General features: G+C 39.9%; 1 protein-coding gene across 3 annotated transcripts in view; it reads left to right on the top strand.

Annotated features, from left to right (window-relative positions):
- The window catches only part of NR3C1 (nuclear receptor subfamily 3 group C member 1), a 126,912-nt gene extending 107,178 nt beyond the window's left edge, over nt 1–19,734 (top strand). For all 3 annotated transcript variants that reach the window (XM_021701997.2, XM_021701995.2, XM_044916743.1), the window contains 5 exons: nt 1,835–2,113; nt 3,074–3,218; nt 5,839–5,969; nt 14,813–14,970; nt 15,549–19,734. In XM_021701997.2, coding sequence (XP_021557672.1) covers nt 1,835–2,113; nt 3,074–3,218; nt 5,839–5,969; nt 14,813–14,970; nt 15,549–15,701 — 866 coding nt within the window. In that variant the 3' untranslated portion in view covers nt 15,702–19,734. The remainder of the gene's footprint in view (nt 1–1,834; nt 2,114–3,073; nt 3,219–5,838; nt 5,970–14,812; nt 14,971–15,548) is intronic.
- The last annotated feature ends 650 nt before the right edge of the window (nt 19,735–20,384 follow it).

Below are 20,384 nucleotides of genomic sequence, written 5' to 3'. Positions count from 1 at the left end.
GTCAGGAACTCGGTATCAAGTAAAAATCTTAGTCAAGTGCTTAAAAATAGTGGCTGCTGAGATAATTCAGTTAACAACTTCTTAGGTTATATGAAAACATACTAGTACTCATTCTGGCTCTAGTCAATATTTTTGAGCTTTATTCAAAAGCATTAGTTCTCTCGGGGCTATAGATAAATTGTAAGAAATTAATTCTATACTAAATACAGAAGATTTTTGAAAATCTGCCAGCCTGTCACTGTCCTTCACCCTGTTCTCATGTGGAGTGTAGGCGTTAAGGTGTGGAGAATGGGGGTCTTTAGAGTACTGTCTCAGGGCACTGATTGGGGATGAAGTACTTGCCACGATTTTGAAATGTACCTTTGGTGTTTAAAGTGTTGCCTTATGTTAGGTGTAGTAGCACTTTCTTTTTTTAAAGTTGATCACTCCTCTCTCCAGCTGTACTATCTACATTCAAAATACTCTAAAGCCCTATTCTACCACCAGTGGAGGTAATGATAGCTCTGTAGCACTTAATGGGAGCCACCAACTGTTCTAAGCCTTTTACATATTTTAATTGATTTAATCCACAGCCACCCTCTGAGTGAGGTACCAGTATTACCCTCACTGTATAGAGAGGGAAACTAAGGCCCAGGAAATAACTGGGAGACTCCACCAACTGCATGACAGAGCCAGGGTTTAAATTCTAACATGCTGGCTTCAGATTTATGGTCATTACTACCACACCATACTATGTTTTCAGTAGAGCATGGTAAAATAAAAACAGCTCTGTCATGATCCTTTTTCTGTGTTTTGAAATGTTACGTGAGGATTCTTCAATTTCTCCCTATCATATTCAACACAGTACACAATAATGGGACCATGCTGTCATTTTAAGGACAAAGAATCTAACAATAATTTTAAAGGTGATGAATATTTACTTTTGTCTTAGCAAAATGGGTTGTATCCCTGATTAGTGAGGTGGATACATTTCTTCTTTCATATGAATTCTGTTCATTGCCCTTCCTTGGATCTCTGAGTACTTTCTATTTAAGAGTACTCTGTGTTGCCTTCAGCAGCATATGGAGTTAAAAAGAAACACTCTCATTTGTAACTTCAAGAATATGAATCTGTATTATAATTTGATATCGCTTTACTTTGTACATATGAAAAAGGATGCTTTAGGTTTATGGAATCAATATAAATCTCTTACAAAAGGGAAATTTCCCACTAATAATATATGAAGAAATATAAAGTTTTCTCTTCATCTCCCCAAATGTTTCTAGACTCAACAGCTCTCATGTAGACATAAAAACTGGACATTTCTGCTGTTGGGAGTTACTGCTTCTAGCATGGGATCTGCAATGTCATCATAATACTTTCTTGAGACGAAGGGGACCCTGTACGAAGTTACCAGTAATATAGCTCTCTTCCTTAATACCATAATTTTAGGTTAACCCTAAGCCCCAGTATCTAGTCTGCTATTACAAGCTTGGATTCTTTCTTTCAAATGCTAGTGAAAGTACTGCCTTATTGAACCAATGAAAATTTCAACTTTGGAGGGAAAGTGAGACAGAAATTAATTCACGCAAGAATCTCTAGAAGTGCTTTCTTTAGATTGCTTTAGCACAATATTGAAAGACACTTAATTTTATATAAAGGATAACCAATGAAAAATTACCTGGCTTCATATACAAATGGGTTCCTCTTGACTCTTTGCCTTCTCTTCTTCCGTGTCACTTTATAATTGATAGTTTCAGAAATTAAAATACTTCCCTGAAGAAACTCTGCCACCCAGACCTTCCCATTAGAACTCATTTCTTGTGTGTATATATATATTTTTTAACACCCACAGCTCGAAAAACAAAGAAAAAGATAAAAGGAATTCAGCAGGCCACTCCAGGAACGTCACAAGAAACTTCTGAAAATCCTGCTAACAAAACAATAGTTCCTGCAACATTACCACAGCTCACCCCTACGCTGGTGTCCCTGCTGGAGGTCATTGAGCCTGAGGTGTTATATGCAGGGTATGACAGCTCTGTCCCAGATTCGACTTGGCGGATCATGACCACACTGAACATGTTAGGTGGGCGGCAAGTGATTGCGGCAGTGAAATGGGCCAAGGCGATACCAGGTAAGCCTCGGAAGGGGACTTGGCCAAGGTACAGAGCTGTATAGTCTTCAGCAGGGGCACTCTGGCTCTGTCCATCCACGTCCCACGACCTGCCCTGTTTGCCCTGGTCAGGCCCCAGAACTGAGGAGGAGAAGAGGCCAGAAAGCATGGGAGTGGTGAGTTCATAATAAAACTCGTACACTGCTCCCTGCTTTTCAGATTGTTGCTCAGAGCAGAGTGATTTGAGGTCAGACAAGGTCCTGTCAGAACTAGAGTCACAGCACCTACTCAGAATTCCTTTTTCACCCAAATCTAGGGCAAGAACATGTAGAATACTTCTCAGAACTCCGTTTGTTTTCCTTCAGTGTATCACTTTTAAGACTCAGGGTAAAATTGGTAAAAATCAGGTATGGTGACACTTTGTCAGGATGTACTAAACTCTTAACTGGATAAATGGAATGGAAATCTGAGTTCATCTCATCTTTAAGATCATATGAAATTGAAGTCCCCCTGTTGGAACTTGGTGTGGAACAGCAGAGGTCCACATCGGTGTCAGCCAGACTTTACGGCTGCAGATTTGACAAGCTTATGTTCACTCCGATAGAGAAGAGACAGAGCAAGAATGAAGTACCCTGACCTCCTGTCATTCCTACTCTTGTATTCCTACTCTTGTCAAGAAGGAAAGAGGTGTAACTATCAGGGGACATTTTTAAAACTAAATTCATTGAATAATGTACCAAGTCAAGACTCAATTTGCTTAAACAGGGAGAAAGATTACATTGGATGCTATTAAAAAGCACTTGTGGGCTTTGATCTGAACGTGTCAGAGGAGAACTATGCCCCCTCGGTGCTTCACTTTCTCTGTCAGGGGTCCCCCCAAACAAGGCTAAAGTCCTATCTGGTCTGTGGCAGTTCCCAGAGAGATAGCCTTCTCTTTGGCGACTAGAGTGTTTCCTCACACCTTTACTTCTCTTAATTCAGGCTTCAGGAACTTACACCTGGACGACCAAATGACCCTACTGCAATATTCATGGATGTTCCTCATGGCATTTGCCCTGGGCTGGAGATCATATAGACATTCAAGTGGAAGCATGCTATGTTTCGCTCCTGATCTGATTATTAATGAGTAAGTTATTTGTGAGTCATTTTCCCTGTGTTCGTAGGGTATTTTTAACCAGCTGATGTCTTCCTGATGGATTGCTGTTGGGATCATTCAGGACTGAATCAATTCTGTCAGGTTTCTTGAAATAGAGTTATTTATCAATGCTTAATGGTAGGCCAAATGGACATGGGGCATTATTATTACTGTCCCAGGACATATTGAAAGGTACGTTTTTTAAGATTTATCAATTTTAGAGAGTGAGTAAGCAGGAGGAGGGTCAGAGGAAGAGGGAGAGAGAGCTTCTCAAGCAGACTCCCCGCCTAGCCCAGAGCCTAACGAGGGACTCTATCCCAGGACCTGACATCATGAGAGATCATGACCTGAGCCGATACCAAGAGTCAGACACTTAACCTACCGAGCCACCATGGAGGGTACTTTTTAATATAGTTGGGGTCAACTCTGGGGTCAGTTGATCTCACTTTGAATAGGGACAACTACAGATGAGGACATCTTGGCTGACGGGGAGGCCAAAGGATTCTTATGTCATGGCAAGGATCCTCATGTCATGGCAAGGCCTACTCCATGTTAGGACTTGGACAGTTGTTTTTAAATGGGAGAGAACCAATCAGATTTTCAGATTTTATACATGAGCTATTCTTGTTTCCACTAGGCCTCTGCTTCCATCTGTGAAGTATTTGAGGCATCCCTTCCCCGGACCTCATTGCAGTCGTTTCCTGACTAGTTTTCTGCCTCCTTTGTGTCCTCCATCATGTTGACAATTTTTTTCTTACAAAAATACAGTTTGATCCCATTACATACCTCCCCAACACGCAGATGTCCTCAAAGTCTCCACCCTGCCCACCGGGTACATACTCAGCATGGTTTCTGGCTTCCCAGAACCTGGCCTCTTTGTCTCTCTCACAGCACTCCCACTCAGACTCTGTTCCTCAGGCATCTCAACTCAGCACCTTCTAAGACCTCTCTGCTGTATATCCCTAGCTCTTTTCTACCTTATATTACAATTTTCTGTGCCTACTAACTTATCTCCTTTAGGAGAATGAAGCCACGGAGTTCTCACCCTCTCACACACATATCCATGGTCAGAGCAGAGTAAGAAATGAAGATTTAATTGTGAGAGCTGGGGTGCTTTTGACCAGAGGTCAGAAGAATCGATGAAACCTTAAATCCCATTATTAGAGTAGTCCCATTGCACCCTATATGAGTCGATCCATTCTGAGTAGTTTGTGTTTAGAACTGGATGCTGTATTAAAATTAAGAGTGACAACTTTAATATGGAAATTTATATCATTCAACAAACGGGATGTTTGGAGGAAAAAGAAAGGCACAGTTGGGAGTGAGGAGGAGAGCCTACAGAGATACTCTTTTATCTTTTGGGTGAGCTAGGCCCCAAAACAATGTGTAAAAGTTCCAGAAAAGCATCTGTTGGAGCAGTGTTAAATGGATGGGCCTGCCTTACCATGTGGTAAGCTCACATTATTTTAAGTGTTTTAATAGAGACTGGATGATACTAGCTCCAGATATTTTTAAAGACCGTGAAAGAAGCTGCAAGTCCTGGGTTAATTCTAGATTCAGAACACATCTTTATACTGCTACGAGGTCACTTATCTGGCAGGATAAATACAAACTACCTAAAGCAGAAATTTCACCTTTCTGCTATCAGGCAAGCTAGCTGCATAAAACCCTAGTCCAGAAATCCTGGCTGAACTGAATCCTGAGTTAAAGTTGGTGTTCTTTCTCTATTGGTGATGATACCTCTCGGTGATAGATGAGTCCCTACCAAGTGCCAGACACTATTTTAGGAGCTTGCGCTGTAACTGTGAGCACAATAGATGAGGCCCCTGCTAACATTCCAATGGGGAAATGAAATAAATAAACGAAATTATTTTGGAGAGCCATGATACAATAGTGTGACTGGGGGGAGGAAGGGGTGCAGTCTACTTTAGTTTTGGGGACCACAGAAGACCTCTGTAGGGAGCCGAGCACCAAACAGTACAGAAGAACAAGTGTGAAAAGTAGGGGCTGGCAGAAGAAACGAGAGCAAAAGGTGGAACTCCCTTACGAGCTTGAGAGAAGTGGATCAAGCGGAAGCTTGTAGGCCAGGAAATGGAGTTGAAATTGTATTCCAGGAGCAAAAAGCAGCTAGTGGAGGCTTTCAAACAGAGGATAACATGATGGAGAATGCATTAGAGGAAACAGCGTGTACTTATCACATTCCTAGTAAGCCTGGTCCGAGTAGCAGGGATCGAGCCAGACAAACTTCCTGGCCAGTATGACTTACACTCTACCAGATAACGACCAGACTCAAATGCTGCCATCAAACCCTGGTTTAAATGAGCAACTGGTAAGAAGTGTTTAGAATGGATTCCTGCGGAAATTGAGTACATAAAACAATCTATGGCATGCACAACAGAAAACTAATTTCTCCAGTTAGATTATTCAGTACTCTCTTTAGGTCCTGTGGACCCAGGAACGAGTTTCCTTTCTCACAGTTCTCACCTATAGGGAATTAGCATTAATAGCAATAGTTAGAGTTTCCTTTGTAAGTTCATAGTTGTGTAAGATAAAACAGACAAGTGTACTTTGGGGGGTAACTAACTCAAACGCTGGTGTTTGTCTTTCACAGGAACAGAATGACCCTCCCCTGTATGTATGACCAATGTAGACACATGCTGTATGTTTCCTCCGAGTTACAGAAGCTTCAGGTCTCTTATGAAGAGTATCTCTGTATGAAAACCTTATTGCTTCTCTCTTCAGGTTGGTAGAACACCTCTTGGCTTCTAAAATTCACTTCTAAGTATGTCAGAAGTATGAAATGTAAACGTGTAGAAACTTTAGAGGTGTGTTTGTATATTCTCTGCTAGTCAGACAACTTAGGGTTTTCATAAATGCCGAATTTTACAAAGGCACAGCCAATGATACCAAGATTAGTAAGACAGCTAGGTGCCACGGGGAAAGAGAGAGGTATGTGAGCTCTGCAGGAGCCTCTGTTCATCCGGAGTGTGTACAGACCTCCTCCTGCCTGTGACCTTCGGTACCACCACTAGGTCGAAAAGTAGTGACACGAGGACTATGTCTAAGAAATTATGGGAGAAAAACAGGGCGTACGGAAGGCGTACCTGCTGGCTGTTAGAGGACTGGCCAATGCAGTGCTGCTGCCGCCCTGGGGGATGGAGGTATTCCATCTAGAAAACAGCAGCAAGCATTTACGGAACAATCTAAAGGGACTGGTGTATAAACTTGAGTGAGGCTAGTTGTGGCCAGCAAAGGCATTACTTAGTGAACCTAGAAAGCTTTTGAAAAATACAAAGTCTCTTGTTAGTAAAAGGTGGCGTTTTCAACAACCCATAAAAGGTCTGTGAACAGTTGGTGTTATACACTTACAGGCTATTCCAACAAAAATTACATACCAGGTTAGTGTTTATAAAATACAAAGTTGATGACTGAATACTTCTTTCATATACAAATAAATTTGCAATGTTTCAAAAAGTCTTCTTTCCATGAGTAACTCTGGTTTCAAAGCTGTCAAATAACTTGAAGGGATAGATGTTGCATGTGACTGTTTCAGCTTTTCCAAGGCACACGTATCATTAATGCTTTCATACTACCTTTGTTCTCAGAAAACCTCAAGGAAAAGATCATTGCTAGAGACCTTAAGGCTACCTAACACAGCACACTTGTTAAGGATGTGAGCTTGATGTCTTTTGAGTTAAACAGTTAAAATTCTGATCATCATATCTAGGTACAGATAAGTGCCAAATACTAACCAATCTTATTTGTAAAAAAAAAGGTGATTTACGTTTTATACATGCCACACTCACAGTACTACATGTACTTTTATCATTGCAGAGGATACGAAAAAGTAAACTAAACTAGTATCACTGGTTCCTTAAAAAAAAAAAAAAAGCATAGAATCAAGAAGGAATAAAATACATACCATTAGATATAATCAGATTTCTAGTCTGACAGAACACTAGAATAGGTACCCTAACCTCCCACTAAAATATGCTAGACCACCAGCAGGCAAGAACCCAAAGAGGTTAGCTGTACTCAGAGGGTATATTACACATATGTTTCCAACCTCTCTCTTTAAACTTATTAAATTTTTAGCGAGAATACAGTTTTTTACATGTATATATATGTACATGTAAATCATGTACGTAAATGAACAGGATAAGAGGCATGAGTGAGGGAGGAGGGCTGAAACAGTGCTAAGGAAAAAAATATTGGAAAATGAAGGTGGACTTCAGCTCTTACAAGTAAACAGCTTGGATGCTGCCATTCCCATCCTCAACAAGAAGAAGCTGAACTGAAAATCAGTAACTTTTCTTGGATCGATCAGATAATTGAGGTCATAAGGCAAATGGCCACATCAAAATCTAGAGAAACAGGGGGACAGAAGCATCGGGAGCCGGGAACTGCTGGAACACTCACCGTAATTCTGATGAATTGCTGGAGAGAGAGGAAGAGCTTGAAAATTAAAAACTATGGGGGTTGTCTCCCCACACTTCCTTGCAGTTTACCTGCAGAAGCCACACCACATTCTCACCGTGAAGATCAGAGAAAGAGCCCCCTGTTTTTGCTCTCTGAGGGAAACCGCTGTAAGAGAGCTTTATCTGACCTGAGGGAAAGGGCAGAAAGATCATTGCAGCCTCCTCTCCCTTCCTGTCTCCTGTAAGAGGTGGGGGAGGAGGTTCAGAAACGCTCCTGAAGGTCATGATAACACAGATGTCATCATAAAAGGATTAAGACCCCCCCCCCCACATCCCCAACACCTAACCACCCTGTAGGGCTCCAGGATAGTAACTGGATTACAACTGCCAGAACTGCGGAGCACAGCCATTTAAGGAGTTCTCCGGGAAACCCAAAACAACAAGGGAAACCAATAAAAACAGGGAAACAGGTTTCAGTTTCTGTTAAACACCTCTATGGCCAACATGAAACAGTCCAGCTCCTGGCCAGATTAACATAAAACCTCATACTAAATGCATCATTACCTCCACTCTGATCTATCTATATCCACCTTTCAGGAAAAAAACAAAAAAGATGGTAAGGTATGCAAGCTAAAAAGCAACAAAAAACAGTCTGAAGAGACACACAAGCATTGGACCCAGCTCAGCTATGACACAGATGTTAAAATTATCAGATAGGGAATTTAACATAACCATGATTACTATGTTAAGGGCTCTAATGGAAAAAAACAACATTGAAGAACACATGGGTAATGTAAGCAGAGAGGTGGAAACTCTAGGAAAGAAACAAAAGGAAATGCTAGAGACTAAAAATACTGTAATACAAATGAAGAATGCTCATCAGTAGATCAGACATGGCAGAGTCCCAAACTCAAATGCAAAGAGAAGGATAAAAACAACATGGAATGGAGTATTCAGGAACTGTGGGCGCCATTACACAATGTGTCACATAGAAGTAATGGGGACATAAGAAGTAGAAGAAAGGAATGGAAGAAATATATGAAATAATAATGGCTGAGAATTTTCCAAAATTAATGACAGATGCCAAAACACAGACCCAGGAAGCTCAAAAAACTCCAAAGAAGATAAATACCAAAAAATCTACATCAAGGCGAATTTTACTCAAACTGGAGAAAACCAAAGAAAAAATCCTGAAAGAAGCCAGAGGGGGAAAAAAACAGCTTACCCATAGAGGAACAAGGATAAAAATGACATCAGATTCTCATCAGCAACTACACATGCAAGAAGAGAGTCAAGTGAAATATTTAGGGTTAAATCAATCTACAATTATGTATCCAGTGAAATTATCCTTCAAAAGTAAGGGTGAGGGGCGCCTGGGTGGCTCAGTCGTTAAGCGTCTGCCTTCGGCTCAGGTCATGATCTCAGGGTCCTGGGATCGAGCCCCACATCGGGCTCCCTGCTCCGCGGGAAGCCTGCTTCTCCCTCTCCCACTCCCCCTGCTTGTGTTCCCTCTCTCGCTGTGTCTCTCTCTGTCAAATAAATAAAAAATCTTTAAAAAAAAAAAAAAGTAAGGGTGAAATAGAGTCTCAAACAAAAACAGAATTAGTCACTACAAGACCTGCCTTGCGTAAAATGTTTAAGAAGTTCTTCAGAGGAAATGAAAATGATGCAGTTCAGAAACGTGGATCTGCAGAAAGGAGAGCATGAGAGGAGGAAACAATAAAGATGAAAATTCATTTTTCTTCTTGTGTGATCTGACCCACAACTGTGGAAAGTAATTTAGCAACAGTGCATGAGATGATCATAACATGCGGATGAAGGAAATGCGCGACAGGAGAGAGGACCCACACGTACTGTTTGTAGGCACCTGCACTACAGATCAAGTAGAGCCGTCTTATTTAAAGGAGCTGTAGATCAGTTGTCTGTGTATATGGGGATCTCCAGGGTAAGCACTGAAAACAGCTTTAGAAATAAGTAATAATAGACTGAGAGGAGAGAATCTAGAATCATACGAAATGCTCAGCAAAAACCACGGAAGGTAGAAAAGAGGCAAGGATTACAAAAGAACCAGTGCAATGAGTAGAAAACAGTGACAAACATGATAGCTCTTAACCCAGATATATCGATTACCTGACATGTGAATAGTCAAATGTACCAGTCCATTCTTTTTTTAATGAAGGTGAAAAGAAAGTTTGCCACCAGAGATCCTCAGTAAAGTAAGATTGAAGGGTATACTTAGGCTAAGGGAAAGGAGTCCCATCTCCAAAAAGGAAAAAAGAACAGAGCATGGTAAATCTGTAGATACGTTTAAACTAATATTTATTGTATAAAATAACAGTAGTGTTTTGAAGGGTCTAAAAAACAATTGAAATACACAATAATTACACATAAGCAAGAAGGGTAGGTTGATAAGAATGAGTGTTTAAATTTCAGGGGCACCTGGGTGGCTCGGTCGGTTAAGCGTCTGCCTTAGGCTCAGGTCATGATCTCAGGGCCCTGAGATCAAGCCCCACATTGGGCTCCTTGCTCAGCAGGGAGTCTGCTTCTCCCTCTGCCTGCAGTTCCCCCTGCTTGTGCGCGCTCTCTCTCTCAAATAAAATCTTTTTTTAAAAAAATTTCAGTAATGATGGCTAAAGATAGAGGTATACAAAGTACCGAACCAGCTCAGGGGTAGAGCATTTGACTGCAAAGTACCGAACCACCAAGTTGGTGGATGGGGGTGGCAGCTGGGGCAAACATGGTAAGGAAAAGCAATCCAAATGAAATGAGGGGGGAGAGCATAAACAAATGCATGGTAAGGGAAAGTAACAAATGGTGTATAAATAAATTTATCAGCAATTTCATTAAATAGGAGATAAAAGCTCCAAGGTAAAAAAAAAAGACCCACAAAAAAATCCAAGACTGTATTTAAAAAAACCCAAAAAAACCCAACTTTATGCTATTGACATGAGAATATGTAAATAAAGCTACTGAATGACTGAAGTAAAAGTCCATACAGTAAGTAACCCAGTGATGATAAACTTGCACTATAGGGTGTCAGATGGTAAATGTTTTCAGTTTTGTATACACACTATCACAGCTGCTCAACTCTGCTGCGTATAGAATGAACACAGTCAACAAGAGAAAGAACAAGCATGGTTATGTTGCAATAAAACTTTATTTACAAACACAGGCTCCTGGTGGGACTAGGCCACTGGTCATGGTTTGCTGACCACTGTTTTAAACCAAAAGAAATCTATGGCAGCTACATTTATTATCAGCACAGACTTTAAAGTAGTAAAGTAGGGAAAAAAAACAAAAAACAGCTCTTTATTTAAAGATACTCCTTACATAAAGCATTCTACTACCAGGAAAGTAATTCTAAGTATATGGCTTAACCACATGAAGCAAAAAATTCATGGAGCTACAAGGATAATTAGGGGTAATTTGGGACAGATGAAATTCTTTTAAATGTAAGCACTGCATAGGGCTTCTCCCATCATTATTTTTAGAAATCGGGTAACATGCAAGAAAAAAAATTACGGATAAACTATCAGTGAAAATATTAAATTTTAATATTTAAGATATTAACAATAATTAGGTTATCTGTAATATATTAACCCATTTTTTAACATGGTAGGCTCTTACCACTTCTGATTAAGTAGCCTTCGTTTTCACAGTAATACTGACATCTTACAAATGCCAAGTACTGTTTCATAGAATCAGAATGTTTTCCTTGTTCTAGCTCTAGTCCAAATCCAGGGAGAGTGATACACTGCATTAACAAAATAAAAGGTAAAAATCATCTCGACAGGTGCAGAAAAAGCATCTAACAAAATTCGGCATTTATGATAAAAACTTTCAACAAAATGAGTATATAGGGAACATAACCTCAGCATAATAAAGGCCATATATGACAACCTACAGCTAACATCATACTCAATGGTGAAAAGCTGAAAGCTCTCCCTCTAAGATCAGGAATTAAGACAAGGATATCCCCTGTCATCACTTTTATTCAACACAGTATTAAGGTTCTAGCCAGAGCAATTAGACAAGAAATAAAAGGCATTCAAATCTAAAAGGACTAAATAAAACTCTCTTGGCAGATGACATGATATTACAATCTTAAAGACTCCACAAAAAGACTGTTAGAACAAATAGATTTACTAACCATGCAGGATACAAAATCAATATGCAAAAATCTGTTGCAGTTCTATACACTAATAATGAACTAGCAGAAAGAGAAATTAAGAATATAACTCCATTTACATTTGCATCAAAAATAATAAAGTATCTAGGAATAAAATGTATACAAGGAGGTGAAAGACCTGTACACTGAAAACTCTTAAGACACTGATGAGAGAAATTGAAGATGACAGAAATAAATGGAAAGATATTCCACATTCATGGATTGGAAGAATACTGTCAAAATGTCCATATTTCCAAATGCAATCCCTCTTAAAATTCCAATGGCATTTTTCACAGAACAAATAATCCTAAATTCTGTATGGAACTATAAATAAGACCCAGAATAGCCAAAGAAACCTAGAGAATGAAGAACAAAGCTAGAGGCATCACACTCCCTGGCTTCAAACTATATTACAAAGCTGTAGTCATAAAAACAAGACCGCGCCAGCATAAAAAGAGACAAGAGGCACAGAGTTCAATGGAGAGACTAGAGAGCACAGACATAAACCCAGACATAGATGGTCAATTAATTTACAACAAAGTAGCCAAGAGTGTCCAATGGGGAGGGCGCCTGGGTGGCTCAGTTGGTTAAGCAACTGCCTTCGGCTCAGGTCATGATCCTGGAGTCCCTGGATCGAGTCCCGCATCGGGCTCCCTGCTCGGCGGGGAGTCTGCTTCTCCCTCTCCCACTCCCCCCTGCTTGTGTTCCCTCTCTTGCTGTGTCCTTCTCTGTCAAATAAATAAAATCTTTAAAAAAAAAAAAAAAAAAAAGAGTGTCCAATGGGGAAAGAACAGTTTCTTCAATAAATGATACTGGGAAAAATGGACAGCTATATGCAAAAGACTGAAAGTGGACGACTATCTTACACCATACACAAAAATTAACCCAAAAATGAATCAAAGACTTGAACGTAAGACCTGAAACTATAAAACTCCTAGAAGAAAACAGAGGCAGTAAGCTCCTTAACATCAGTCTTGGCAATGACTTTCTGAATCCAGCACCAAAAGCAAAGGCCAAAAAAGTAAAAAGAAAAATCTGGCACCACATCTAACTATAAAGCTTCTGCACAGCAAAGAAAATGATCAACAAAATGAAAAGGCAACCTACAGAATGGGAGAAAATACTTGCAAATCCTGACTGGCCAACAGGCACGTGAAAAGGTGCTCATCATTACTAGTGATTAACAGGGAAAGGCAAATCAAAGCCATATCTCATCTCACATCTATTAGAATGTCTGTTATCAAAAAGACAAAAAGTAAGTGTTGGCAGAGGTGTGGAGAAGAGGGAACTCTGCACACTTCTGGTGGGAATGCAAAGTGGTGCAGCCAGTGTGGAAAACAGTATGGATGTTCCTCAAGAAGTTAAAAATAGGGGGCGCCTGGGTGGCTCAGTCGTTCAGCGTCTGCCTTCGGCTCAGGTCATGATCTCAGGGTCCTGTGATCGAGCCCCACATCGGGCTCCCTGCTCGGCGGGAAGCCTGCTTCTTCCTCTCCCACTCCCCCTGCTTGTGTTCCCTCTCTCGCTGTGCCTCTCTCTGTCAAATAAATAAATAAAATCTTTAAAAAAAAAAAAAAAAAAAGTTAAAAATAGGACTACTGCATGACCCGGTAATTCCACTTCTGGGCATTTGTCCACACAAAATGAAAACACTAACTTGAAAAATATATGTAGCCTCATATTCATGGCAATAACTATTTACAATAACCAAGACACAAACAACTGAAGTGTTCATCTATGGATGAATGGATAAAAATGGGATCTATATGGTATATACAGTATACATATATTCGATGGAATATTATTCCACCATCGAAAAGAGTGCCATCTTGCTACTCGCAACAACATGGATGGACCTTGAGGGCATTAGGCTAAGTGAAGGAAGCCAGTCAGAGGAAGACAAGTACAAATAAGTATTGAATCTCACTTATATGTGGACTCTAAAAACAAACAAGGAGATAGGCTCGTTTGTACAGAGAACAGACTGGTGGTCTCCACAGGAGGGTGGATTGAAGGGTGGGAGAAAGCGGGGGAAGGGGGTTAAAAAGGACAAACTTCCAGGCATAAAATAAATAAGTCGTGGCTATCACATGCAGCATGGTGATTATCGTTATTAGTACTATATATTATATATGTGAAAGTTGCTGAGTAAATTTTAAACGTTTTCATCACAAGAAAAAATATGTTTAATATATGGTGATGGATGTTAAGTATAGATGTATTGTGAACATTTTGCAATATATACAAATTAAAAAAAAAGACCCTCAATGAGAAAGAGTAGGAGACACAGCTCAGGCAGGTTATTCTCAAATCCACAGGGCAAGTAAGAATTAAAACTTGTTCCTAAAGCCCGTGCTTTTCCTGAATTCCAGCATTTTCTAAGAGGTCAGCAACAGGAAGTGAAGTTTGGGAAACAACATGCTCACCTCCCTAGAAAGTGCCTGATTTTGGCTCTGACAAACCCTGAAAACCAGTAATCTGCCTAACTTTGTATTAGCCTTTAGTTTTGCTTACATTTTGACCAAATCCTTTTTTCCCTAACCATTTAACACAGAACCAGAGTTCCTAGGAACACACTTTGAGAAATTTGGCCGTGTACAAAAGCCAGTCTTTGCAGGATTCACGGACAACATGATTAACCTTCCGTTCACAGTCCTTCTCCCCGGTACCAGTTTTTAAAGAGTAATATAAAACGACTGACTTGATACCAGTTTTACAACCTAGAATCCATAAGGTATTTTCTAAGTACACAAGGGAAGGCAGATACATGCTCCCCAGCAGGGCATGACTCCAGGTTAAATCCTCCAATTTTCTATTATCCCCTAATCTCTCTTGCCTGTACTTTCCTGAGCCCATGAAATGCTTGTGTTTTCATAGAATGTATTCAGAGTGTATATATAGGGTATGTCAGGAAGCGTGCTATTAATAACAAATGTCCTACAGGCACATAGGCAGAGTTACCATGAGAAAATTCTTTTCTTGACAACATCTTAACCTTTTAGTTCCTAAGGAAGGCTTGAAGAGCCAAGAGCTATTTGATGAAATTCGAATGACCTACATCAAAGAGCTAGGAAAAGCCATTGTGAAGAGGGAAGGGAACTCCAGCCAGAACTGGCAGCGCTTTTACCAACTGACAAAACTCTTGGACTCCATGCATAATGTAAGTGTCAGACCTAAGACCTGATATCCGGAATATTGTCTGGGACATTGGGTTAATTATAATTACATATAATCTGATTGATTATATATAATGATACCTCAATAGTTTCGGTTTTGTTTTGGTTTTTTTCCTGTTGGCGGATTTTGGTGATGGTTGGAGCTCATGTTGTCAACCTCAGTTTGGCACACATTTCTCCTAAGGCCAGTTATGAAATATTATTTCATCTAGTCACATGCATAGAACATCCTGATGCCAGTACAGAATTTAATAGCACTGTTTAACTAAAAAACATCAATATCCTGTTTTTATATGACTAATCAATTAAATTAGCATATGTCCTTCACATATTATTGTACTAGAGTTCACCATGTAATTCTGTATACAATTCTAAAGAATCCAAAATGTGCCTGGTAACCTGAATGCCCACTTTATTTAACTGAACTTCTTTATCTGGTGGAGTCCAGCAAAGATTGGTATATTCTAGGTCAGATGTATTTTCTAAATTAGAGGCCAAAAAGTACAAGATATTCCTACCAGTAAGTTTTTAAGAATAATCGTTTGTATATTTTCTCTTGCAGGTGGCTGAAAGTCTCCTTAACTTTTGCTTCCAAACATTTTTGGATAAGACCATGAGTATTGAATTCCCAGAGATGTTGGCTGAAATCATCACCAATCAGATACCAAAATATTCAAGTGGAAATATCAAAAAACTTCTGTTTCATCAAAAGTGACTGCCTTAACAAGAAAGGTTGCCTTAAAGAAAGTTGAATTTATAGCTTTTATTGTACAAACTATCAATTTGTCCTGTAGCGGTTTTGCTGTTTTATTTTTTCCTGTTTTTGTCTGGTCTTTGTTTTCGTTTTGTTTTAAATACGCACTACATGTGGTTTATAGAGGGCCAAGACTTGGCAACAGAAGCAGGTAAGTCATCACTTCTCAGTGGTGGGAAGAGTAGAGAGTGATAGTAGGTGGACCCCAGAAATGAGCCGCAGTCATGGGGGGTGATCTCCACTGTCAGGTAAGGATGGCACCTAAACCCCCAGTGCCTGAAGTCTGCGTGACAAACTTTCTGCTCATACTTTTCACAGCTGGCTGGACAAAGTTTTCTAGAATTTTTGTTGGTGTATTTTCCCCTGTATAGTTAGGATAGTATTTTTTGATTTATGCATGGAAACCTGAAAAAAAGTTTACAAGTGTATATCAGAAAAGGGAAGTTGTGCCTTTTATAGCTATTACTGTCTGATTTTAACAATTTCCTTTATATTCAGCGAACTATGCTTGCTCATTTTTTCTTACATAATTTTTGTATCCAAGTTATTGTACAGCTGTTTAAGATGGGCAGCTAGTTCATAGCTTTCCTAAACAAACTCTAAACATTAATCTTCTGTGTGAAAATGGGTTGGTGCTTCTAACCTGATGGCCCTTAGCTGTCAGAAGACCACAAAAATTGACTCATATCTCCAGTATTCTCGTCAAAAAAGCTCATATTTTGTATATATCTGCTTCAGTGGAGAATTCTCTAGGTTGTGCAAATTAACTGTCCTAACTGGTGTAGAGCACCTAGTCCAGTGACCTGCTCGGTAAACTGTGGATGATGGTTGCAAACGACTAATTTAAAAACAAAAAAAAAACACCACCAACAACAAAAAAAACTACCAAGAGGCCCTGTTTGCACTTAATGCCCTATCTCTGCTATGGCTAGATGGCAAGAAGGTTGGTCAACGGTCGTTCAGGACCTTTTGTTGTAGTTTGTATAAGTTCTTGAAAAAGTCAGGATTCCAGATAACCAGCTGAGAGAGATGAATCAGACCAAGTATTTCCTCTCACTCAACTTGACCCCCCAAATAAATTTCCAATATGGCAAAGGTAGCCAGACACCCATTTTCACATTCCCATCCATCACCAATTGGTCTCTCTTTCCTGGCGGTGCAGGAAAGCTCAGCTACTGATTTTTGTGATTTCGAACTGTCAGACTTCCATGTTTGTAAGACTACACATGCCTCACATCCCTCTGTGTGCCATAGAGTTTAACAAAAGTCTTGTGAACTTCTCCTCACTGTTGAGAATGATTTTAAACAAAATAGAAGCTGTAGTAGCCCTTTCTGTGTGCACCTTACCAACTTTCTGTAAACTCAAAACCTATATTTACTAAGCCACAAGAAATCTGATTTCTATTCAAGGTGGCCAAATTATTTGTGTAATAGAAAACTGAAAATCTAATATTAAAAAATATGAAACTTCTAATATATTTTTATATTTAGTTATAGTTTCAGATATATATCATATTGGTATTCACTAATCTGGGAAGGGAAGGGCTACTGCAGCTTTACATGCAATTTATTAAAATGATTGTAAAATAGCTTGTATAGTGTAAAATAAGAATGATTTTTAGATGAGATTGTTTTATCACGACATGTTATATATTTTTTGTAGGGGTCAAAGAAATGTTGATGGAGAACCCATATGATTTATAGTGTGTGCAAGCATTCATACAGGCAGCAGTGGTCTCAGAAACGCAACAGGTTTGCTCTAGGGAAAGAGGGACACGGAGACCGGCCCCCATATGCTGTGAAGGCTGCCGAGGCTCCATCCCATTCAGGTCACAGAGCGAGTCATCCTCTGCCTCCCACAGTAGGTGACCGCCCTCCTCATTCCCACAGTGAGTCTGTCCGCCCAGGTATGTGGGCGGAGTCTCCCCTGGCTCAAGTGTGCAGTTGGGGGGGGGGCGGGGACAGAGAGGTGGTGCCTGCCGTCCCACCCCCTCCCAGCACTCCCTGACAGCAGGGCTACTTTCCCACAGAGCACAGAGCCCCTCCAGCAGCGTGGTCAACACGGGGGCTTCAGGACTTTGGCAATAAGACGCATAGAGGTACCAGCAGTCTGTAAATAGTGCAGAATCCCATAGGTTGCCAAATAATACACTAATTTCTTTCTATCCTACTAGAGTTCATTTCCAAACAAAACGAGTACATGTTTGTTTTCTTTGAATGCTTTTTTGAATGTTATTTGTTATTTTTCAGTATTTGGAGAAATTATTTAATAAAAAATGTAATCATTTGCTTTTTGAATGCTCTCTAAAAGGGAATGTTCCTTTTGTAATGGTTTAAATTGATCTCAAAGTATTTTAAGATGGTCTGTAACCCAGCTGGATATGAAATTTTTGGTGCCTAAGAAATACCGCTTGAATATTATTATCAATGACAGTGTTAAGTCTCAAAAAGAGCTTCTGGAAGGTAAATTATTGTTCATTATGAAAGGTTATATGGTTAAAACCACAAAGCACATCACATGTTACTCTTATTTTAGTTCCAACTTTGGTTCTCAAAAAAAATAGAGTTCAGTGAAAAAAGAGACACATGCACTTGGTCAAAAGAAAAGCAACTGACATTTGTGAAACTAGGAGGCTGTATCCTACATGGAAAAGAAGTTGTGCCCTTGTGAAATAAGTGGGAAGGAAGAAGGTTATCTTAGCTACGTTTGAGTAGAGTTACGATTTAAGTGAGAAAAGATCCGGTGCTATTGGAAAGCAGCTTCATTTTCTACGTAGGTGGTGTCTTGTCATCCCAAACTAAGTTTGTAGCAACTTGAGGGAGAGTTGGCAACATGCCGAGGTGACTTACAGCAAATCCTGTAAAGTATTTTTAATTACTAGTGGAAAAATGTGTCCTTCTCGGTGTTTTTAGGCCTTGCTGGGGACACTGTCCAAGTGCTTGTCTAAAACTCTGGCAGGGGAACCTGAAAGGGCATCTACCTTCTGGAGAGAGGAAAAAGAAAAGGACACCCCAAAAGGAAAGCTAACATGACTCGTGTCTGAAGAGCTTGATAGTTAGCATCAGGTGAGCTCTGGGTGTGCGTGCAAAGGAAAGCTGACCTCACTTCAGAACTTGGGGGGGGGGGGCAGGGGCAGTTTTTTACCTAAACCACCTCTTCTCCATCAGTCTTAGCTTAGTTTTGTGTTTAATACCCTAAAGCGACATCACTGTGGAATGAACAGTAAGATTAGACTCTGGTCTGTCAAAATTCAAGAACCCTGGCAGCTCTCAGTGAGATTTCAGTGTTGGCCGGTCACCCTCAAGACTGTAGCTGTAAATGAATGTGTTTTCACGTGCCTGGTTTGAGAGTTGGATGGGAGAAGAGGAATGTAAGGACACTTTAACCACTTTGAATGGAAGTTGCATCATTTTCCAGACTGTGATCAGTCAGCCTGGTCCACCAGGGATTAGTGACCAGGTTTTCAGGAAAGGATTGTCTTCTCTCTAGAAAATGCCTAAAAGAAGGATTTTATTTTCTGATGAAAGGCTGTATGAAAATACCCTCCTCAAATAACTTGCTTAACTACATATAGATTCAAGTGTGTCAATATTCTATTTTGTATATTAAACAAATGCTATATAATGGGGACAAATCTATATTATACTGTGTATGGCATTATTAAGAAGCTTTTTCATTATTTTTTATCACAGTAATTTTAAAAATGTGTAAAAATTAAAACCAGTGACTCCTGTTTAAAAATAAAAGTTGTAGTTTTTTATTCATGCTGAATAATAATCTGTAGTAAAAAAAAAAAAAAATGTCTTTTTACCTACACAGTGAAATGTCAGACTGTAAAATCTTGTGTGGAAATGTTTAACTTTTATTTTTCATTTAAATTTGCTGTTCTGGTATTACCAAACCACACATTTGTATTGAATTGGCAGTAAATGTTAGTTAGCCATTTACAGCAATGCCAAATATGGAGAAACATCATAATAAAAAAATCTGCTTTTTCATTATGTGACTCCAACATGCTTTTGTAGAACTCATGCAGTTCCAATTTTCCTTTTTTTCTCCTTCTACTGAAGGCAGAGTTATCACTTCAGGCAACTTTTTTAAGACACTGAAGTGGATGTGGCGATGTCTGCAGGCTAATGGGGTGGAAATCCCAAGTGAACTTCACCCTGGTGCCAGAGACACAGACCATGCCGTCCACACCTCGAATGGTCCTACGCCAATTCCCGCAAAGGGTACGAAGGGAAGGAAGAACCCACGCCCAAGGGTTCTCCCACTCAATCAGTCTTTATCATGAAAAGTGACATTTTATGTAAACATGTTATCTAGCCAAAATTCTTGCCTTAATTTAAAATCAATTCTTTCTCCCAGAGAAAAACATATTTAGTACATACGGCAGCACAGAGGCACAGTATAAACCATAAATTCAGAAGGGGCTCACCTGGTAAACCAGCTCTTCTATACAACCTCTTGAGTATTTCCCCAAAGTACCTTGTGTGAGGTCAGATCCGTGGACTGGATGATGTCACAGACAAACTCTCCTATAAATACTCTTTTCTCGGGGCACCTGGGTGGCTCAGTCGTTAAGCGTCTGCCTTCGGCTCAGGTCATGATCCCAGGCTCCTGGGATCGAGCCCCGCATCGGG

This window comes from Neomonachus schauinslandi, chromosome 7 (genome assembly GCF_002201575.2).
Source record: "Neomonachus schauinslandi chromosome 7, ASM220157v2, whole genome shotgun sequence".
Lineage (NCBI taxonomy): Eukaryota > Metazoa > Chordata > Mammalia > Carnivora > Phocidae > Neomonachus > Neomonachus schauinslandi.
Note: the sequence above shows the minus strand (reverse complement) of the source record. Positions and strands in the feature narration are given on the sequence as shown.